The 22,651-nt window shown below is 44.7% G+C and overlaps 2 protein-coding genes across 19 annotated transcripts in view; both read right to left on the bottom strand.

Annotated features, from left to right (window-relative positions):
* Positions 1 to 2,812: 2,812 nt before the first annotated feature.
* On the bottom strand, positions 2,813 to 8,011 carry pgd (phosphogluconate dehydrogenase). Its single transcript, XM_053850375.1, has 13 exons — positions 7,919 to 8,011; positions 7,488 to 7,563; positions 7,241 to 7,420; positions 7,111 to 7,176; positions 6,916 to 7,034; positions 6,780 to 6,849; positions 5,788 to 5,922; positions 5,532 to 5,721; positions 4,586 to 4,716; positions 4,152 to 4,285; positions 3,965 to 4,064; positions 3,553 to 3,675; positions 2,813 to 3,050 (listed from the first exon to the last, which is right to left on the bottom strand). The coding sequence occupies exons 1-13, from the start codon at positions 7,924 to 7,926 to the stop codon at positions 2,931 to 2,933; spliced, it is 1,452 nt and encodes a 483-aa protein (XP_053706350.1). The 5' UTR covers positions 7,927 to 8,011; the 3' UTR covers positions 2,813 to 2,930.
* Positions 8,012 to 8,528: 517 nt separating this feature from the next.
* The window catches only part of kif1b (kinesin family member 1B), a 40,637-nt gene continuing 26,514 nt past the window's right edge, over positions 8,529 to 22,651 (bottom strand). For 8 of the 18 annotated variants that reach the window (XM_053850353.1, XM_053850355.1, XM_053850360.1 and 5 more), the window contains 28 exons: positions 22,354 to 22,502; positions 21,706 to 21,884; positions 21,385 to 21,525; positions 20,527 to 20,778; positions 19,819 to 19,937; positions 19,499 to 19,584; positions 19,279 to 19,408; positions 18,854 to 19,007; positions 18,651 to 18,741; positions 18,459 to 18,577; positions 18,266 to 18,321; positions 17,857 to 18,057; positions 17,225 to 17,333; positions 16,933 to 16,999; positions 16,724 to 16,808; positions 16,131 to 16,236; positions 15,626 to 15,652; positions 14,686 to 14,800; positions 14,471 to 14,604; positions 14,344 to 14,405; positions 14,115 to 14,260; positions 13,797 to 14,045; positions 13,655 to 13,726; positions 13,434 to 13,555; positions 13,205 to 13,357; positions 12,930 to 13,122; positions 11,529 to 11,647; positions 8,529 to 11,443 (listed from right to left, as the gene is read on the bottom strand). In XM_053850353.1, coding sequence (XP_053706328.1) covers positions 11,401 to 11,443; positions 11,529 to 11,647; positions 12,930 to 13,122; positions 13,205 to 13,357; positions 13,434 to 13,555; positions 13,655 to 13,726; positions 13,797 to 14,045; positions 14,115 to 14,260; positions 14,344 to 14,405; positions 14,471 to 14,604; positions 14,686 to 14,800; positions 15,626 to 15,652; positions 16,131 to 16,236; positions 16,724 to 16,808; positions 16,933 to 16,999; positions 17,225 to 17,333; positions 17,857 to 18,057; positions 18,266 to 18,321; positions 18,459 to 18,577; positions 18,651 to 18,741; positions 18,854 to 19,007; positions 19,279 to 19,408; positions 19,499 to 19,584; positions 19,819 to 19,937; positions 20,527 to 20,778; positions 21,385 to 21,525; positions 21,706 to 21,884; positions 22,354 to 22,502 — 3,479 coding nt within the window. In that variant the 3' untranslated portion in view covers positions 8,529 to 11,400. The remainder of the gene's footprint in view (positions 11,444 to 11,528; positions 11,648 to 12,929; positions 13,123 to 13,204; positions 13,358 to 13,433; positions 13,556 to 13,654; positions 13,727 to 13,796; positions 14,046 to 14,114; positions 14,261 to 14,343; positions 14,406 to 14,470; positions 14,605 to 14,685; positions 14,801 to 15,625; positions 15,653 to 16,130; positions 16,237 to 16,723; positions 16,809 to 16,932; positions 17,000 to 17,224; positions 17,334 to 17,856; positions 18,058 to 18,265; positions 18,322 to 18,458; positions 18,578 to 18,650; positions 18,742 to 18,853; positions 19,008 to 19,278; positions 19,409 to 19,498; positions 19,585 to 19,818; positions 19,938 to 20,526; positions 20,779 to 21,384; positions 21,526 to 21,705; positions 21,885 to 22,353; positions 22,503 to 22,651) is intronic. The other 10 variants (XM_053850370.1, XM_053850363.1, XM_053850364.1 and 7 more) reach the window with 5 other exon arrangements.

The raw sequence follows: 22,651 nt of genomic DNA, 5'->3' as shown, positions 1-22,651 counted from the left end.
ACACGCACACTAACGCGCCAAACTGCGCACTTCCAAATTCTCCAGTTGATCATCTCGAGAGATCGAGTCGGATGAAAGTCGGATGAAATTTGATGTTATGGGTTTGTGCTATACATAGCTGTGTTTGTTCACGTGATGACTTGCTCACACTGTATTTGACTGGGTGACCAGATTTTGATTCTTGATGTTTGATAGAAGCCACTTCTGCCTGATTCTGTACTAAAATAAGTCAATTTTTACTGTTTTTTTCTTTAAAGAAGTGACTTTATGTCTAGTCAAGTCCAGATGTGGAATATGGCTCCACACAGAAGGTAAGTGAACAGCAGCCAGTTGAATAGTGTTGCATCAAAGCCCTGGCTTCAAAGGATTTTTGTTGCTGTTCGGTGTGTTGGGTCGTAAAAATATATCAGAATCAGAATAGAATTTATTGTCATGGTCAGTGGGGGCTTCCTGCCAGAGGGAAGAGGAACGAACAGTCCATGTCCAGGATGAGAAGGGTCAGCTCTGATCTGACCTGCACGTCTCTGGGTCCTGGAGACATACAGGTCCTGCAGAGGTGGCAGACTGCAACCTGCCACCTCTTCAGGACCTGGGGGATTTTAATGTAGGATAATGTATGATACACAGAAGAAAATATTAAATAAATGCATTATGATGCTAGATATTATGCCATGTATTGTATAAATTAAGAGACCAGTGAAAAATGGTCAGTATTTCTGATTTTACTATTTATAGGTATGTTTAATAAAAAAAAATGTTATATAATTTATAATCTACTGACATTTCTTCCAAATTCCAAATAAAAATAATGTCATTTAGAGCATTAATTTGCAGAAAATGACAAATGTGCAATGTTTTCAGACCTCAAATAATGCAAATAAAACAAGATAATATTCATTGTAAAACATCACAACACTCAAGTTTTAACTTGGCAAGACTTCAGGAATCGGTGTTTGCCAAGGTGTGGATGAAGGCGCACCAGATCAAGACCCTGTCATGGCCTGGAGCCCAACTGAAAACCTCTGAATGTGGTGAAGAGGAAGATGGATGGTTGCAAGCATCCAACAAAGCTGAGCTACTGGAACTCTTGCACCAGAAGAGGACAAAAGTCACCCAAGAACAATGTCGAAGACTGGCGGAGAGCATGTCAAGACGTATGAAAGCTGTCATTCAAAATCAGGGTCACTCCACCAAATACTGATTCCTGAACTCTTGCTCAGTTAAAAACGTGAATATTGTGATGTTTTAACATGAATATACTTCATGTTTTCTTTGCATTATTTGAGGTCTGAAAATATTGCAATTTTTTGTTATTGTTGTGTCATTTTCTGCAAACGAATACTCTAAATTACTTTTTTAAAATTTGAATATGGAAGAAACGTTGTCAATAGATTATAAAATGAAAGTTCTGTGCGTTGTGTCACTTCCTGTTCCGGTCCGCCTGCCTGATTTCCGGCGGAACTTCCGGTCCCATACATGACGGAGTGGATGGGAAGCGTTTCTCCTTATATTTGTTTCACATAGATTTAAACGGAGCAGGAGTGAGCTCATCTGGCCCCGTTTTACACTTTCGCTGTACAAGGTTTATGCAGCGACGGACTGGATGAGGCAGCGGTCGATTCGACTGCGACGACATCATTATGCGACAAACACATGCGCACAAGCGTACATTTTCTGATATACCTATAGCTTCATTGACCTTTATAGTTCACAGAGATGACAACAGGGGGCGCCGTTAGACTTGAAGTCGAAACACTCCGAAGGTAAAATATTAAAATAGAACTTAGAAAGCGACGAAAATTACGTTGCATTTATGAGGTTTAAGGAAAGAGGTTTATGACTAGGCAATTCATGCTTGTAGTTCATTAAGACCGCAGCAGAGGGCGCCATCGGATCTGTAGTCGGCTGATATTGACGTCAGAAGACACCATTTCACTTGAAGTGATAATGCTAATCTAGTTCAAACAGGAAACTCGTCTCAAACACAGAGAGGAAACATATCCATTTTTTGTAGTTTATTATCGCCTAAATGGAGGTTTGGTTTGCGTTCGCCATTTTTGTAATTCATTGAAGCCGCAGCAGAAAGCGCCATCGGACCTGCCGTAAATCATACTCCGCAGATTCAAAACACGAAGAAGCGTCGAACGTCAAAGCACTATTTTGTGCTGCGGATTTACAGCGCATTGGCGTAAGGGTATGGTCGGTGCCTTGCGAGCCATCAAACTCCCAGAGAACCAAGAATAGTTTTTCGCCGACAGCAGAGGGCGCCATTTCTGTTGAGGTGACTCTACTCTCAAATACCGACAGAAAGTACATTTTACATTTAAGTTATATCATTAAAACGACACTACAAAGTTGCATTCAGGATTAGTTTCTGTAGTTCGATTTTGTTTTTCTTTTAAGGATTTTCATTTTCAATTGTTTTTATATTCTTGATTTAAAATCCCCCCGAGAAGATCTGTATAAATATGTTTAGAGTAATTTTAAATCATGTTAATACTAATATTGCTACGTCCACCTGATCAGCGACTTTGAAGTGGTGAGCAGAAGCATTTTATTTATAGTTTTCTTTTTATAACAGACAAAAAAAATCTACTCTTCAATGTACAATTTGTCTGGTGACCTGCTGGAGACGGTTTTGTTCTAAAATATAAGACTGAAGTATTTAAAGATGGTTACAGATTTAGCTCCACACTCACACACAAACCGCAGCAAATCCTGTTTACAGCGCCGAAGCTAATTATGAAAGGATTTGGATCTTAATTTAGCTGACACGCTCGTCTTAATCCAGACTGGCTTCTGTGGACAGACTGAGACCAGACCCGTTTATAAACACACAAGCTAGGACTTTATTGGAGATAAATAAAAGTGCTCCGGCACATCAGCCGGAGTCAAGATGGAGGAATGCGTCACGCCTGCTCAGCGGGTCCTCAGGCATTGTAGGACGAGGAGGAGACGTTCCCTCCGTGGCCCGTCCAGTTCGTGTGGATGTAGTGACCCGGTTTAGAAAGGAGCTCGTAGGTGTGAGCGCCAAAATAATCTCTCTGGGCCTGAAATGGAAAACATCTCAAGTCACTTCTCCTGTCTCTCTCTCTTCCAGGTGACCTGGGGTGAAGGGCAAGACCGGCGACCGGGTCAGGACGTGGATCCAACCGGGGGCGCAGGTGGTCGTACAGTTGACTTGACTGCAGTTGTAGAACACAGTGTTACAGTCTGAAGGTTCTCCTACTGCAGTCAAGTCAACTGTACGACCGCCTCAGCCCACGGTTGGATGGGACCATGCCACTGACCAGCACACAGCGAAGATAGACCTGGACGGGCTGTTTTTTTGTTTTGTTTTTTTTTTCCCTTTAGCTGGGGTGATGTTAATAAAAGGAACTATGCCTTTATTTGGCTGTCATTCCTTCAGGTAGTTGGAGGGCTCCAATCCAGACCCTTGGACTTGGTTCTCCTTCACCCCACCAGGCTTCTTCAGCTGTGAGGGTGCCACTGCAGCACCCTCACAGCTGAAGAAGCCTGTGTCCAGTCTGACCTGAACCCTCCAGGTCTCACCTGCAGCAGGTTCGCCGGCAGCTGCTCGTGTCTGTAGCCGTCGTAGAAAGAGAGGGCAGTGGTGAAACACGGCATGGGGATCCCATGCTGGACCCCGGTGCTGACCGTCCTGCGCCACGACTCCTGTAGAGAAGCATGTGTAAATCACAGGCAAGAAAAAAATAACATGCACATTTCAGAAATATGTCAGCTGATGACTCGACTCGATCCCTTCTTGCTCACATGGACTGGTGAAATTTAAGAACGAGACTGGATATAAAAGCAGCAGTTCATCAACCATAAAAATTCAATCTGACATTCGAAGCTGCCAGACTAGTTTGGGGAACTTCTCGTGTGTCAACATCCGAGATGAAGACACCAGAAGTTGCCACACGTTTGTGAAACCAGGAAGTGAGTGCTGCTTCCTCCTTACCTGGCAGTTCTGCACGGCGTTCATGAAGAAGTCGTCCAGCAGCAGGTTCCGCAGCTCGGCGTTTCGGTCGAACGCCTCTTTGATCTTTCCCAGGAAGACGCTGTGGGAAGAGAGCAGAGTGTTGAGGACTTTCACTCAGATCAACCCTCTGCAGTGGAAGGTTTCCACCAAGACCAGCCAAACCCACCTCCTGATGATGCAGCCGCCGCGCCACATCAGCGCGATGGCGCCGTAGTTGAGCTTCCAGTCGAACTCTTTGGCTGCCTGGCGGAGCAACATGAAGCCCTGGGCGTAGGAGATGATTTTGGAGGCATAGAGAGCCTGAGGGGAGAAGACAGAACTTCTGCATGTCACTGTTGAGGACACAGTTTAGGAGCGTCCCTCTCGTCATTTACAGGAAACACTCTGGGAGCAAAGCTACACGTCCTGAACACAAAGGGAACACAGCTTTGAGGAAGTGAGCAAAGGAAGTGAACGTTGAAGGGAGAAGAGAAAGATAGAAAACTGGAGAAAAAGAACATCTTTTCAACTCAAATATTCAACTTGGCAACCAGTGTGAGGACCAAATCAGAGTGTCACACACAGCAAACAAGAGAACAGCGGCTGCTTGATGTAGTTTACCTTCCTGATGTCCTCCAGGAAGGCGGCCTTGTCGCCGCTGAACTTGACCTCCTGCGGCCCTGGCAGGCTGCCACTGGCCTCCACCCGCTCGTCCTTCAGAGACGACAGGCATCTGGCAAAGACGGCTTCACCTGGGGGACGAGAGGAGCCGCTTGCCTTCAGACACATCACACTTTGATTCAACAGAGGAGCAGAAGCCAATATCACACACACCTACATCGCCATCGAATAGCTATCAACAGCGCTGAGGACAAACCAGGACTCGCCTCTCTTCAACATAAACAGCTGAGTCAGCATGACTTGCTAAAATGAGCCAGAACAAAGAGCGCTACTGTGACAGAGACACGGCAGAAGGAAATCTGATGCAGGGTTATATAAAGGGCTCCGTGAAGAGTCCACACCTGCAGCTCAGATTTATTTATTTTTAGTAAAGCACTGGTGTGCAGCAACGTTTTTACCTGTGACAGTAGTTTATCAGCGGGAGTGGCCTTTCAGGACTAAAAACCACTCCCGTCCACCTTCTTCTCCTCTGCCTCACTTCCCTCTGCACAGTGGTGGCAGCTCCATCTTTCCCTCACTCTTCCTTCAAACCTCCCTCTGCACACAGACACAGCGGCCTGGAAAGGCAGCTCAAAAGATGCGCCGCAGACGGAGAGCAAACACAGTCCGAGTGTTGACTCGCCGCCTGGCCTTTGGTGTCAGACCTTTATGAAACATTAAGTCGGAGCTGAAGCCGCTGAAGGGATCACGAATCCTCCCGAGTGCACATGACACAAACAAGTGGCGAGAAAAGCCCTCAATCTTCTTAGGCTCAGACCAAGTCGACAGGTAGAATCAGCCGGCGGCTCTGACTCTTTCCTCATCTGCTGTTGAAACCTGACCAGCGATGATGTCATCAGCTGACTTTACTGGAACATCACTTCCTGGTCACCGCACTTCCTCTTACCGATCAGAGTGACGGGCGTGCCGTACTCCAGGGAGGAGATGGCCGTCCACTTGCCCGTGCCCTTCTGCCCGGCGCTGTCCCGGATCTTGGGCAGCAGGTGCTCGCCGTCCGCGTCTCTGTATTTCAGGATGTTGGCCGTGATCTCGATCAGGAAGGAGTCCAGCTCCGTCTTGTTCCAGTCCTCGAAGGCCTTTCGGAGGCAACGTGGCGACATCAAATCTCTGCCCCTTCATTCTCCAGTTCCTCTCGCGCTCACCTGAGCCATCTCATCGTGGTCCATCCCCAGGACGTCCTTCATCAGGTGGTACGCCTCACAGATCAACTGCATGTCTCCGTACTCGATGCCATTGTGCACCATTTTCACAAAATGGCCGGCGCCTTCATCTCCTACCTGCACGAGACAAGAGGCTGCTGTCAACTGCAGGCAGTCACCAATGTCCTCACACATTTAGAGGTCAATCTCTTGTGTTTAACCACTCATTTATACTGTGTATAAAAAAGAAATACAGAGTGGCGACAGGATAAAAGCAGAGCAGATGAAGCTCTTCTTTTTTTTTTTCAAACTCCTTTGACTCAGGAATGCTGTTAAAATGTCTTTATCACACACAAGGTGAGGTACAAGCAGCTCATGCTCAGATACTGAAATGAAAAACAATTGGCTCAAGCCTTGAGCTAAAATAAACAATGACACACATTTTGTCCATTTCGTTCACTCATTCACCTCCACACAAACAGTTTAAAACGTAAGAAAAATAAACCCTAAAAATCACCTCCCCTTTCTGGCATCAGAGGGTGAAATCGTGAAAACAAAATCCAGTCATGAGCATCAGTCTGAGCTCACTTCTACCCTAGAGCACAGAATGATAAGCTCATGAAGTTTATTGTCACAAAATGTGACGCAAGTTCAGTTTATCAGGTGTGAGTGCACGAGGAACGGCAGTCGAGAACCAAAATTGATGGGACCCAAAGGAATGGGAGGAGAGCAAGGAAACAAATGTTGCAAAACCTAAAATACATTTGCTCTGAATCGTGACTTATGATGAAAGAACACACGTGATGGTAAAGAACCCAGCTTGTCAGGAGCCTGTCAAGACACCACCTCAGAATACTCCTGCGCCTCCGACACCGTCCCACAACGCCACAGGGCACAGAAACTACTGGCTTAGGCAAATAAAGTGAGCGAACAAGCTCTGCTATCACCTGCTGTTAGAGCCTACAGCAGTCAGTTGAAGCCTTCAGAAGACTCACCCAGTCACAGCACGGCTCTCCAGTCCCCACCTTGGCAGCAATGCTCTGGAAGATGTCCTTGATGTGCGGCCTTCAAGAGACCACAGGAGTGAATGTGGCGTCTCACGCCGCTTCTCCTGTTGAACTGAACACTGACCAGGCTTCCTGGTGGCCTCCTGGCATGAGTGAGGGTCCATAACGCGCCCCGTCCTCTCCACCACTGACACCACTCCCCACGAAGAGTAGGTTCTTCTGTTTCAGGCTCTTGCAGCGTCGCTGTAAAGAGGTGAGGGAGGACCGTTTTCTCAGCTGTCACAGAGACATTTTCTGTTTAATGACTGTGCAGTCTCACTGTTGAGTCTCTGTATTCAGAGTTTCCTCCGTCGATGATGATATCTCCAGCCTCCAGCAGCGGAACCTGAGGGTGAGCGAACAAGCTATTGAGAAGGGACAGGACCACAGGTGGAGGGGGAGTCACCGACCAGTTTGTCAATGAAGTCGTCCACAGCCTGTCCAGCTTTCACCAGCAGGATCACCCTCCTGGGCTTCTTCAGCTTGGCCACCATGTCCTCCAGGGACTCGGCTCCGATCACCTTTGACCCTTTGGCTTGGTTCTGCAGGAAGTCATGCACCTTGGACACGGTCCGGTTGTAGGCACAGACCTGGAGGAGAACAAGTCGGTGAAGCTTCAGTGATTCTCCTGAGGAACCTGGGCAACCTTCTTCTTACCACAAAGCCGTGGTCGTTCATGTTCATGATGAGGTTCTGGCCCATGACAGCCAGTCCGATCAGTGCAATATCAGCTCTGTGTGAGGAAAGGAACCATCACCTTGGTATACAACCGAACCGAACCTTGCATTATGAGAAGTCAACTACTGCGATGGAGGATTAGCAACCCGTTATTAAAATAAAAAAAATGGTCACACACGCAAAACATGCGCACCTATAATTCACTTATCGACTCTCAATATAAAGCTTAACAGGTCTACAGGAGTTAATTTTCTTCAGAAACGTTACATTTTTTGCAGTTCTTAGGTCGAACTGTGAGCTAACAAGCTAACCACCCGGTGAACACACTGCTAACATGGACGCCAGATGAATAAACAACTTCGAATGAGTGGATAAGTCGACACACGTGGATTTAAAGTCGATAAACTCACTCCGCCATCGTGCTCCGCGTTCAAACCGTGACGTTTCCGAGTGACACACCGCTTCCTCGTTCTCGGCTCAACTCAGGGAGGCGGAGCGACACTGCGCACGCCCGGAAGCCGGGCCAATCAGAAGACGTGTAGTGAACTGTACAGACGGGTGGGGAACGTTCTGATTGGGTTAGAGATGTGAGCAGACGGATGTGTTGCTTCATTGGTCGGCCGTGCTGTCACTCCTATTGCGTAAGTCGCTACCCATGTCACAGTCGTTAATTCAGATTCAATAAAAATCAAATTGTGACATGAATAACGCGTCGTGAAAATTACTATCGTGCGTATGGGCAGTTTTATAAATAAATATATACAAACAAATTTTGAAAACACGACTTTCCCATCTATTTTAATGGGTGAAAAAGGCAGGAAATCCCAATATATGTCACTCTGAATTTTTCCAATGTGGAATTCCACACGGTTCATTGACCTGGAATCACGAGGAAACACTGCTCACTCCAGTCTTGTCATCCGTGAAGGAAGCGGAATAATCTGAAACAATCTTAATCTTAGTTGTGTGTCAGGAAAAGGCCAGTGAAAGAGGGAAAAAAACAAGCATCACTTGCTCTGCTACTGCACAGTTTGCACTTTTATTGTTGTCTCATTCACTAAACAGCTCAACGGTGCAATATTACCATACACGGAATTAGGATATCTGCATGACACATCTATGCTATACAGCGAATGGATTATAGTTATTACAAATACATGAAACATATTTACAGTTTTTAATTCAAGCTCCATACGACACAGATATTTACAAATTAAGTATGAAAATGACACCAGATCAGACAGAGAATGTACAGTGTTATTGTCTTTAGGTGAACAAAAAAAACAGAGGGAAGAGTTGATATCAATTTGTCAGAGGGGAGGACGAAGATCTTTCGTTTGTTTGTTTGTTTGTTTGAAAGGCATCAACGGAAAAAAAGTGTTTAGGTGAATGAAAGACACCGGCACGAACAACAACATAGAATGTCACCGAGAGATATCACTAGCTACTTCATATCGTATTCCCTGATATCAGAAATTAAATGACTTTATATAGTTGATAATTCAGGAGGCTGGTTAGCTGTGAGTAAATCAAACACACTCGAATCCAGGAAGCGCTAATGGAACTCCCCACATTTTGCCCTTTTCGATGATGAACAACACACATCTTCCAAGTACATTCAACACCATCATTTGGTTCAATCTGAGTAGAGCAACTAAACCGCAACAGACGTGGATTGATCAGTTAGTTAAACCCTTTAGTTAATATGTGCAAAGAGCTGCAAACAAATATGGACACACAATTCAGAATAAACATGCGAAATAAAAATGCCTTGAAAGTGAAAGTAGTTGCTCTGAGGTGAATTTGTTTTGGCTACGGACGAGGACATGACTCCCAGAAATTAGCTGTTATAAAGCCACGGATTCCCAACCAAGAGGTTGTTTGACTTGTTGGCTGAGATTTGTAAGACTTCATTTCAGATTCTCATTTTTGTTTTTACCTACATATCCAAGTTGTGTCCCTTCATATAACAATTTTAACTGGAAAACAATGACACAAGTTGAATATTAATGCACAAGTACAAAATAGAAAATGTAAAGAACACACAGATAAAATTGTAACAATTAAAGTTAAAGTCAACTCCCCCTGATGCTGTCAAATACATTGGTTTATAGTATTTGTTGGACTCAATATGGTCATAATCTGTGCTCCAATTGAATTTGGAAGGGCTGATTTATTAAGGCTTCATTCTTGACTCGCCCTTGTTTGCTATTAACATTGATAGAATTCAGAAACTGCATCTGATACGACATGATGTTGCAATGTTACAGCAGCGCTCTGCACGTCTACTACGAATCTTGAGGTAGCCACATGGTACCAAGGACATTTTATTCCCACAGCTAACTCACTAAGTAACTCAATAAGACAGAAGAGATACCACTCCACACCAGTAGAAGGCTCCACTAACACTCCACATTTTCCATCCTGTACATTCGGCTACTGCTGGATGGTTGGCCAGAGTTTCTCATCGCCGATATATACCAAACATTCTCCCCTCTTTCTGTTGAAGGTGAAAACCTTTACTCGTAAAAAGTAACAAGTAAAAACATGTGCTCATGAACAAGGTGGACCTTAGTTGTGCTTTGCAAAACAGTTCATATCTGGGAGTCATACTCTCTTTCAATGCTAGAGCCATAAAAGGCGGCGTCCTCTCGCGATATCGAGTCATGGATCAGACTGGTCAAACGTCTGGTTGGCTGGCCAGAGTTTGCACCTCGCTCACAGAACACAACTTCTTTACCATCGACTTGAACAAGAACATTTCTAGAGCAACTATTTCCAGGGTTAAATAATAATAAAAAACACTCTCTCCCTTTATATTGAGTCTCTCATGTATCTCCTCGGGTGTCACCTAGATATGTGCTGGTATATCCCGGACACGTCGAGCTTCCCTGCTCTTGCTATAGATGCTAGTCATGTGCAAAGTAACGTTCAGAAAACATCAATGAAAACAGCTAACATGATAAAACAAGAGTCTGACTATTGTTACGGACTTCAGTGTGTGACAACGTGTGAGTAGCAGCTGAACAAAAAAATGAACTTCCTGCATCGAGGTTGAACTTGCTTCAGATATATTGTCTTCATGATAACAGAGTTTGAGGTCCGACACTTCATCTGCTGAGGAGGAATGTAGTAAGAGAGACAACTCAGATGATTCCCTCATTCGCTTTGGTGGAATTTCACCACACTCATATTACATTACGACTTAAACCCATGATTCTAAAACCATCTCCCACTCGTGGGTTCGGTCTACAAGGGACTCCAATACATGACGAGTGGCTTGCACTTGTCTAGTGGAGGAAAAGGCAGCAGCCTGATATAGAGCTCGCGAAGAAAGAGTGTGAGTTTTTTTTAGACTTTTCTCAGCAGAAAGTAAACTTCATCTGTGGATCATTTCAGTCAGCAAACATGGTCTTCACCTGAGGACTGCTGCAGGTTTCATGCGGTTGTAATTGGAATACAAAAATCAATCTTTAAAAAAAACACTACTGAGGAGACAAGTAACACTGAAAAGACCTTTTTTTTCAGATGCTGGCCAACTGAAACGGTCAAGGGAACAGTGGTGTTTTTTTTTTTGTTTTGTTTTTTTGCCAAATCGTGCACACACAGGTTGACTACTACAACATGCTACTAGTTAGGGAGTTGGGGAATGAGGACAAAAGCGGAACAGAATTAGACCCAGGATTTAAAAAAAAAAAAAAAAAGGACACGAAGAAGCGGAGGAGGGAGGGAACTAAAATCTGTAGTTGCATGAAAGAGACTGAAGCCACAGGTCTACTTACAAGAGAAAACCGTCAAGAGTCACAATGATTAATACGTTTCAACACTTGTTCAAAAGGCTTTTCAGAGAGAGAGAGAGAGAGAGAGGTGAAGCCGCGGCGCTCAGCACGACTCAGTTCTTTATTTGGTTGCTGCGTCTCCTCGCCAGCTTGGATCTGTAGAGGCATCAGGCGTGACAAGGGCATGAGATAAGGCTGCAAGGGAACAATAGTGAGGAATACCAAAGAGAAGAGCTGGTACCTTATTGTTCCGGCCAGGAGCGGGTTAAACGCGTAGAGCCAGTCATTCATGTCCTTCTCATTGTTGGCCTGCAGGAGGATTCCTCGATGTTTCGTGCAGACTGCAAATGTGTTGGGAGTCTGGCGAACACACAGAAGACACTTGTTCACGAGTGTTACAGAGCAGGCAGCATGAGGAAGTGGATGGTCATGTTGCCAAAACTGCCGTCAAAAGATACAAAATATTTCTGTGTGCACAGTGTCCTCCTGTGTTTCACCTGCTTTCTTGTCACATTAAACTTAACACCATCACACCCTGCTCATGATTTAAAACTTAATTTCCGGACTTTAAAGCGCGTTCATTTTTGTTCTCGCAGTCTGAACTCTGGCTTACACAACGGCACGGCTAATATATGGACTTTTACAGGCTAAAACCTTTTTTTTATTTACCCTTAATGCACTGTTTTCGCCCATGTGTCCGCAGCTCTGGCAACAGAGCCAAACTCCTGGAGGTCTGGAATCGAGAGGCAGCCGGCAGTGGTGTCGGAACTTCAGACACGCGGGCGAAAACAGTGTGATTTGAGAGCTTTAATGTGAATAAAAGATGTGAGGTGTTCATGATTCCAGTTCAGAACATTGCACAGTTTGTTTCATGAGTCAGTCTCGCTGCTGGAGCATGGATCATACATACGCTGCAGGTACAGTTGCAGCACAACTGTACCTGCAGCGTATGTATGATCTGTTTTCCTTCTTAAATTTAGCGGCTGCGGCAAATATTCTGGTGCGCTGTATAGTCCGGAAATTACGGTACATATATCAGTCATAAACAATGTTAGTCCTGAAATGCTGTGTAATCATAATCTAACTGAGTTGTCTCACAATGGATATTTTAAGCAAGAGCAGCAAAGCTGTAACATTGCAAATTCATTGCAAAACAGCGCTGAATCTGCTAAATGAAAGGATGAGCATACAGAAGAGCCATGACATAGTGAAGCTAATGTTACTGCATGATACTGCCTTAAAACACATGAGCCAACAGCTGACGGCCTGAGGTGATGATGTGTGTAGGTTTGTGTAACACAAGTGTGTGTGTGGAGTGTCAGTGTGTTCTTCGCATGTGTGATTCAATCTGCTCCTGCAGACACAAACACATGAGTCTGTGTTTGCGTGTGGCTGAGGTTATGTAAACGTGCCACACAGTCAAGATGCATGCGTTTATGTAAACCTGTATGATGCCACGCTCATGAGTGGGGCGAACACATGAGCTCATCTAGGTCAGCTGACCTGAGCGACACACAGAACATAGAGCGAACATAGAGCTGTTTCTGCTTCAGTGGGTCTTTGTATGGCACCGCCTGACAGTCACCACAGTCAGACTTTTTGCTGCTGAGGAATACTTTTTCACACTGGAAAAAAAAGTCACCTTAATCATGGCCTGCTGGTCTTCGCTGTATTCCACCTGAGCTGTGGACAGGTTAAGGACCCCTCGTTCGACCGGGTCCTTGTCACCGTTGTAGATGAAGACGTAAGGCCGTCGCACAACCACAAAGTGCTTGACCCAAGAGTTGGAGCGCGGCTCCATGAAGCTCAAGAAACCCTTCTTGGACACGACAGATCTGAGGGAGAGGAAGAGAATGTGTTTAGACAGGAGAATCCTCTTGAACCAGCAATATATTCTGGGTCTGTCACAGTTCTCACCCAGGCCTCATCTCCTCGATGTCAGGAACCAAGTTGAGGAACTCGTTCTTCCCGGCGCGAGCGAGGTAGGACATCTCTAGCGTGGGAACCATGGGGAAGTTTTCGTAATCCGAGCAGGAGGGGCTTGACGCACGAGAGCAATTTTCTGGAGTTCTGCAACCAGAATGACTTTAGCACTCTGAAAAAAAGTTTTTATTCACGTCACAAGGAAGTGTGGTGAAAGAGTTACTTCTGATCCATGGAGCTGCAGCGCGAGTCAGCCAGAGAGGGGCAGGTGGAGGATGGCGTGATGGTGGCGCTGCTGAAGCTGGTCACTGACGGGTCACGGCCCATTGGAGACATGTCAGAAAGCTGCACAGAAAAGAAAAACCCACATCATCAAGCTTCTGTTTGGAGTCATTCATCACTACGTGGTTGTTTTTTCTGCCGCATTGAGGAGTGTGTCACTACCTTGCAGTCGCTGATGCTGTTCACCACCTGGTTGTATTCACTGTTGAATGTGTGTGTCAGCAGTCGCAGACACTAAAACAACAATCAGTGGTTCAGTGACCAAACGTGTCCAAAATACATTTTTCAGTCGTCATGTTCAGACCTTCGTGGCCAGCTCCTTCTCACGATCCACCAGACTCTCGATGTCGGCTGAGTCGTAGCCGCTGCTCTCGCTGGGCGTGATGGCACTCTCAAAGGTGGTGCTGGATATTTGGGAGGATATGGATGTGGAGGTTGATAAGGTGCCTGAGCTCATGCTCGGTGAAAGCGGTGAATCACTCAAGAACTTGGAGGTAGGAGCTGATTCTCCCAGCTTCTCCCTCAGTAGGAGCAAGTGCCGGGTCTTCTCCACCTGAAATACACAGGAACATTGGTGTCAGATCTTTGAATTAAAAGCATCCCAGAGTGATGTTGGCTTCACCTCTTGAAGTTGCTCCATCTTCTCAAGTTCCCACTGATGCTCCAGGATGAGACTGTCTCCTCTGGGCCTCCAACCTGCCAAGTTCTCCTCTCCACGCACGTACGCCACTGATGTATCCAGGACCTTCCTCCTCCTGCGCTGCATGCCTGCGGAGGACAGTGGCCAACATTTTCAGAAACATTCTCCAGTGAGGTTTCAAACTGATGAAGATGAATTCCACTTGGCTCACCTGGACTACCAGAGTCAGACATCTTGCACAAGCTCAGCTCATAGATGCCAGTCACCCGGTTGCTGCACAACAAAAGCAGATGTAAAACTGTTGGCAGCACTTCACATGACTGAACATATATCTTTACCAGTCTGGAGTTTTGGAGTATCCACTCCCGAAGAGGTTTCTGAGGGAGCGAGGAGGAGAAATCTTGGCGTCCCGTGAGTAAAACACCATGCAGATGTCTTTGGTAATGATGGCCGGTTGGATGCAGTGGTCCAGCTGCCAGGGGGAAGAGCGGTTTCTTTCACTGACATAATTCTGAAGGTGTAATGAATTACATGAGACAATCCAGTGACTAACCTCCAGATATGCTGACACAGTCATGTAGATCTTCTCTCCATAGGGGGTGACTCTGTTCAGCAGCAGGGAGTTGTGCAGGGAGCTGTCCCAAACCGCCTCGAAGCGGTAGAACGTTCTGAGGGACAAAAAGCTTCAGTTTAACGTAGAATATTTGTGCTTAGAACGGCATAAAGACTATATTAGTGAGACTACAGCAGTTACCATAGGGCTATACATGTGGATTTCAGGACTGTGGTCGGACTATAAAAGCTTCTAGAGGGAATTTTAACAAAGGCAACGTGAGGGAAAAACACTCAAGCGCTACATCCACACCACAGTTTCAATCATAACAAGGTGACTATCCATTCAATAGAAGAACATGTCTTTTAAAACGCAGTAAACGTGTTGTGGAGGCAAAAAGAATGAAGGGGAAAAAGACTTTCAGAACGACCAGCAGAAAATATGTCATACATGAAGTCTTGTTTAGTTCCCTTTTAGAAGATGTGACTTAGTGTTTCTACAAAACTCCAATTTTCAAGTGTGGCTGTAGCCTTGAATGAACTTTCTTAAAGTGAGATTTAAGAGCAGTTATATTTGATTATTTAGATTTAGGTCAGGTTTCACGCCTACAGAAATGAAGCCCAATGATTTCAGGAAGGTCGGAAATATCATCTGTTGTTTTTTTCCCACTTTGTGTCAGCAGGGGGTGCTCTGCCACACAGTGTGCGTTCAAGTGCCCTGTTCGACAACCTCGTCATACACAGCGGCGGTTACATGTCAGGTTACCGACTCATCGATGAATAATAATGATGCAGCAGGATGAACATGGGATGATAAGGAGGGCAGCTCAGATTAAACACACCAATATTGGGAGCGCAACACTACTGCTACGACATATCTACACAGGAGACATGACACTCTTTCAGTGAAGGAGCCTTAGGTTATTCTGATTGGCTGATACCTATCAATATCCTTATCAATAGAAAGCCTGAGCACAATCCAGCAGCAGCAGGAGCGAACAGAAAAAAAGAGAGAAGCAAAAAGAGTCAGACAACAGAAACAATGAATGAAATAAAACAGAAAAAAACATGTTATGTTTACATGGCTGGTGAGATGCCCATAAACAGGCTGCTGATCATTATGTGTGAGTGTGGAACACAGATTCTCGTAACCTATTTGGAAATTTCAGGTGTATATTTTGAACATTTTGTGGTTTTAAAATTTTATTTCCTGATATTTAAATACGGTATGAGGGACAAATACTTATGAACAAAAACAAAGTGCTTATTGTTCTTCAAGAAAGGTTTTATTTATGTATTGGTTACCATGTAAACATAGTTCACTTCAGCAGTTCAGAAGCAAACTGAACCCAAATGAATGGCTTTTTGATCAACAATAAACAAGTTGACTGTGATCTGGTGTCCGCTGCCTAACAGAACCAAGCACACAGAAGTGGTGTCCTTTACCTGTTGGCGTTGTGTGAGGACTTAATGTTCTTGGCAGAAATGATATTGAGAGAGAGGACTGCATCGGCAGCACAATCCTCCACCTCAGCCTTACTCCTGATGCGACCTGGAGAGCAACATTTACAAAAGGATCACGATCTATGATCGGAGCAGGAGACGATGCAGATACGATCAGAAAGCAGATCCAATGTGAGAAATATCCACAAGCACAGTCATGAGTTTGTGTATGCGAACACCAGTCGCCGGGAGTTTGAAATGCAATTATTTGGTCAATTAGTTCCAGCTACAACCTAAAAGGCTTTTAAGAGACTGAAGGCCTGAGGATAAACTTGCAAGACTAAGATTCAAGATGAGCCATTTATAGCAAAACTTCTTTAACAGCACTTCTGTTGTTGAAAAACACACTGCCAAGCTTGGATGAGTTGGATGAATAACGTCTATGTCAAGTGAGCTTATCATTTGATCCGTCATGAACTGCAACACGAGGTCACTCACCACAGCCTGTCTGGGTCAGGGAACTACCACAGTCTCCCACTTCTCAAAACTTCAATTCATGCATCACACTGGAGTCATTTATGCAAGGAGCAACTCACCCACAACAAGCTCACGAACGTCCTTCCAGTGCAGTTCGCTGCCCTTCTCATGGATGAGCGTCACTGTGATCCTCCGCTGGATGCCCTGGGGCAGAAATGGAACTAGCTTCACATTAAAGTAGCGACTAACAGAACTAACCTCTAGATCTAAATCTGACTTTACATTTAAATATTTGAAGTGAAGCTACAACATATAATCCTGCACCTACCTGGTGCAGCAGGTAGGTTCCATGACAAGGCAAACCTCCGCTGTGATCCACAATAGCTGGAATGTATCTGTGAGCAGAAGCAGCTCAATGTGAGCAGGTTCTCGGAAATAATTTTCAAAAATAATTTATTGAAACGTGTAGCAATTCGTGTGTTGCAAAGATTTCATGACATTAAGGTACATGGTATATATTAGTAGATACAAATGGCAAGTAGAGAACTACATTTACTGCATTTATTGATCAAAATGTATTAACATATTTGATATTCTGATAAAGATGTGTGAAGACTCACTCTCCTGTGGGCTCCAGTTCACTGATTTCAAACCAGACCAGCAGGTCATACTTGCTGACACACTGGCCCAAATTGGACTTGGTGATGGTGTTTAGCTTGGTGGCTGGAACTGAAAGAAAGCATCAGAGGTCAGTGACAGGGGCGTGAATGAGTGTGAGAGGAGGTAGCTGAACAGGTGCAGTGCACAGCACATCAAAACAAAGAGCATGTCATGGCAACTGGTTTGAAGGAAACACAACAGAAATGAGTCTATTTTTCAACATACCAAAAATGTGTGTACATTAACAAATCCTGATTGAATTAAAGAAGATTACACCTCCGCTGACAGCAACCAGCAGTCCACTGTCAGGATTATGCATTTCTCGCAAAGACTAATCCGGGGCACAGTGCAATGTATTGTCAGTTATGCTTGACATTAAAATTACCTCCCGTTAAAATGTTCAGTAATTGGACAGCAGCTGAACCTAAAAAGGCTTAAACCACAGACGTTTTTAAAGCCATTTCTACTTTAGCTCGGCAGTGACAGGGTGTTGGAAGGCAGGGAAAGCAGTGAAGCACAGCATCGGTCTAATCGCTGCAACATCTAGCCTCTTATCTGAAAACTACTGTGTAAGACAATTCGCTGTACCAACCGTGGTGCCGCGGCACAACAAACACAAGGTCACTAGGCACGGGCAGGAAGGGAAAGTGAGAAAGCTGGTCAGCCTCCTCATCCAGACTGGCCACAGCAGAGGCGGCCAAGGCGTTGGCGTGCTCCGACAAAGTGTCCAGCACCTTGCCATTCACATAGCCACTCATCAGGTACCGGATCAGTTCAATCTTACGTTTGTGGTCTGGTGTATTGGCACATCATGAGTGGTGTGAGAGGGAGGAAAGAGTTCGGTGATAAAGCAAGAGTAGGTGGATGATGATCAAATATCCACAGGAAGCAAAATGGAAAGAAAAATGGAAGGAAATATGAGGCATGCAAAGTAAAGAATGGCAGGAATATGATGCAGATGAAGGAGCCACTGGGTGGGTTCGGAAGAGCCGATAACTCACCTGGTTTAGACAAAGGCATTGGGATGGGATAGTATTTCCTAGACTGTGTTGGAGGACTGCAAGAAGAACCAAGAAATGAATGAGAGATGTTGACAATGGCACTGGGAACTGGTACATTCAATTATTTTTGAAGAGAATTTGACTTCTCATCAGTCAGTGATTCTACAAAAAAAAAACAATACGGACTACAAACCTGATCAGGTCCTGCCCATGGAGATGGAGAGGGTGCTGCTGGTAGTGTCCGAACACCTCAAACACGATGGGCTTGGTCTTGATGTACTCGATGAATGACTGAGTCACCTCAACCGATATCTGCTCAGAGAAAGCACACAATAGAAATAACCAAGCGTTCATCCCTCACTTGAATGGGTAAATCTTCACTTACATTCTGGACATGGTAGAAGGCCAGAGGAGTTCCTTTTCCAGTGTTCTTCAAAGGCTCAGTAGAGAACGCCTCGTCATGGCGATGCAGGAAACTGAAGGCACAAATAAGTTGCTTGACATTGCTTCGAGATTTAGATTTTTTCTATGTGGACAATGATAGCTTTGTCAAATGCAACAAAAAATGGTTGAGTTTGAAAAACCTACTTGAATTGGCAGAAGATGTCTGCATATTCGGGTGGGATGCCGGTAGTTTGGAGCACAGTAACACGGAAGGTGAAGATGCTGCCCACCTCCAGCTGGCCTGCCAGACCTTCGCCACAACTCAGCTTGGTGTCTGCTGTGTCTCCCAGCTTGAGATCTGAGGAAAACCAGCAAATAAAACAACGCCAAACTGAGTTTTCAATACAGCTTTCAAATCTGCAATTCTAAACAGTATTTATTACTGCAACTCACTCTGAAGCATGATTTGTTTTGCTCCTCAAACACATTCCACAACAGCTGATTCATTTCCATCACTAAACATTTTAAGTCCTTCTTTGCATTTAACAAGACCATCTGCCATATGGAATTCCCACCGGGCGGAGGGGTCGGAAATTTACGAGTATAAGGTGAAGGTCAGTCAGCCGTACCCATGTCATTGATTCTGTTGAGCTCCTCCGAGGGTGTGATGACCTCTGAACTTTGACCTTGGCCCTCCACTATACGCAGTTCTTCCAGGGACAAGCCAGAGTGGGTCATTCCCGGGGATGAGTAGTCATTCTGATCGGAGTTTAAAAAAAGGTGCAACGCTTAGCTAAGCACAAATGTGATACCACCACCAATATAGAGTATATCTAAGCGAGGACTTACCTTCTTGAAGTACTCGTCATCAAAGGAGATCTTAGCAGTCCCTGACTGGCGCACACCTGAGCCGTAGTCTGGCGCTTCCTCGTCGGCTAAAAATAAAGTCACAGAAGAAGAAAGAGTCACGTTTACTGCTTTACACTACATCAAAAGACACAAATCTCACTGCTTTGTCTCTGAACAAAGCAAAAACATCAGTCCAAATACGCAGAATAGTTTTCAGACGGACTGATACAGCTTTGTGTTACATTTTTCTAATTAACAGTATGAGCCTGTTGCGTGTCTGGTGGGCCACCTAGCTCATTACGGCCTCATTAATTACTTACCAGCAATCGCCTGGACTCCCACACGCAGGAACCCACGCACGTCTCCTTTCTCAGTTACTATGGCAACACGGTGCACCAGGGGTACTGGGTAGAGCAGGTTACTCAGGTACACAAAAGCTCTGGGAAGGGACAAGTCAGGAAATTAAAATCCAGTCCGGGTATTGTGTTGAACTTCACAGTTGTGCTGTCAATGTAATATAGAATCTAAATAGCCAGACTGAGGACGTTACAAAAGAAAAACAACAAAAATGTGCACATACAGGACATTTAGAGCTTCTTTGATATTAATATCCATGACTATAAATTAGTGGAAACTATTAAGCACAAGCAGAAAACAAGTACCGAACTGATCCAGTTCATATTCAAATAAAACGTACAAGCAGTTCTTACAAGTTAAAAACACAAACAAATGTTAAAAACAATTTCAGGCAACAACATAAATGAAAAAAAAATGCGTTGTTGAGGAGGGGGGCAGATCATGAATACATTAATATCACACACAGATGTGTGTGTTAATGTTACAATAGTGCAGATTAAATGATGCCTTTGCACAAAAGCAAGACTGTTGGTGAGTTGCTTATGTGATCTATCTATATATTAACATTTACATGGACATGGGTTATCACAAAGGGGTTGTGAAACACACTATGTCATGATTAAATCCTATGGCTTGGTGGTGAAAGTAAAATGGCCCCATAAGTCACCAACCTTCCCACCAGGATGAACCAGGGGGAGCGGTCATAGAAGGGGTCTTGGCCGTCGCTGAAGATATCCGACCCCTCCTCGGTGCCGGCGTCTGAGCTGGTATCGTCCACAAATGCCTCGTCGTCGATCAAGTCGGACATCTCGCTCTGCCGTTCATCTGCCATCTCTGTGATCTCGGAGTCGGTGGTGGAGAAGGTGGGAGAGGGCGTGCGGTCAGCCAGGCGCTCGTTGACGCAACCGTTGAAAATGGGGGAGCTGAGATTCGGCCACGGGAGGAGAGCAGGGGGAGCCGAGGAAAGGTGACAGTGGTGTAACAGACACATCAGCCATTGGACAGTTTTCAGGCACAATAATGCACTTTAGTAAGACATTTGTGCTCCGCAAACATATATAACACTCTGTAAAACAAAACTTTCGTGAACTGGCTTTTGTATTGAATGGAGTGAATACCAAAATGGGAAATGAAAACTGACACAACAAAATGACAAACAATAAATGAAAACAATGTGGAAAAAAATCCAAATGACATCAGGTAGAACCAACAGGTCTGAAGTGAAAATGACATGTATAATGTACAACTATTTGTCCACCCACACTGGTTGACATACACATTGATACAATGATACAATGAAATGAACATGAAAACAAACATTAAAAGCATACAAAATCAAAACAGAAATACCAAAATAGGGGTATTATAATCCACATGAAACTAAAACAGCACATGAACTTCATCAGAAGATCCAACTAAAACAAAGCAAATACTAGAATCCATTTGTAGAATGGATGACAAAAGCTTCTTAGCAAACACAACAAAAAAGAATTCGGCTTGTTGCAGTGGTGTCATTCATACATACATACCTGCCCACCAGCTTGAACCAATGGAAGCGGTCATAGAAGGGGTCATTTCCTGTCAAAGTCCCCTCGCCAATTTCCTCCTGGTGCGCTGAGGCCATTTCTCCCGCGCGGTCGTACATCTCTCTCATCTGCTCCAGCCGCTGCCTGGACATGGAATTGACAAGACATCAAAAGAAGAAGCAACAGACAGCATTCAGTCAGTTACTGGTAAAAGCAAATGACTCATGTGATCTCATTTGCTCTGGTCAATTTGGTTGACTTTCTTTTTATGGTGCAAATGGAAAGACTTCATTGATTCTGACTGTAAAATACAGATGCCATTACTTTAGTTTTTCAAGGGACCAGTAGTGCGTTGCCCCATTCTTCAGGTCCTGGACTTCCACTGCAACGACTGTACGAGGGAACGGGCGCAGGTCACGATCCTTCTCTGGTTCTGGAGGAAGCAGCTCGGGCGGCAGGGGGGAGTACAAGGTATCTGTGAGCAACACAAACTGGAACTGGACCTAAAGGAGAGAGAACAATATCGAGTTACCTTCAAGGACTGTGATGCCAAAAACAAGGGCTTCAATATTTATTGTTGACATGGAGTACATCCAACAGCATATAAACTAAAGGTTCAAAGGTCAAACAAAGCCATACATCTACAGCATTGTGTCATGTTCTTTGAGAAAGGTTCCAGATTAAATCAGGACATAAATAACAGGCTGAAGAAATTGTCAGGGATCTGCAAGAGGTTGGAAAGCATCTGACAAATCAGTCACTGCTGGAGCCTTGAGTGAGACAAGCTCGTATATTACAGGAGTCACATGACTAAGAATCATAGCAGCACTAGAGTCTTGACCTTAAGTTCCTTAAATCCTGACTGACAGTGAACATAAATTGATACCTATTTTTGTTTAAAAATGGGTGAGGCAAGCTCATTCTTTGTTTGGTTTAGTAACATTTAATGTAGTTTCAGGACAGAAACATCACCTTTTTCTTGAGCTCCACACTGATGGCATTGGCCTCCTTCAGGTACACAGCATTTCCCCACAGCTGATCACGCAGGGAGGTGAACTGGTGGTAGCGCCATTTCCTGAAGGCCCACTGAGCTAAATCATACTCGTGCTGAGTCCACGGCACTGTAAGATAGCACACAAGCCAGCACTGTTATGACGGCATTTCATGTCAAGAACTTCAGACTGCGGTAAGTTTAGTCACGGAATCCTGTCTGTTGTTGACTGCACTTATATGATCATCAACAAAACACAATTACCACGATGTGTTGCAA

Source organism: Synchiropus splendidus, chromosome 18 (genome assembly GCF_027744825.2).
Source record: "Synchiropus splendidus isolate RoL2022-P1 chromosome 18, RoL_Sspl_1.0, whole genome shotgun sequence".
NCBI classification, from domain to species: Eukaryota; Metazoa; Chordata; class Actinopteri; order Syngnathiformes; family Callionymidae; genus Synchiropus; species Synchiropus splendidus.
Note: the sequence above shows the minus strand (reverse complement) of the source record. Positions and strands in the feature narration are given on the sequence as shown.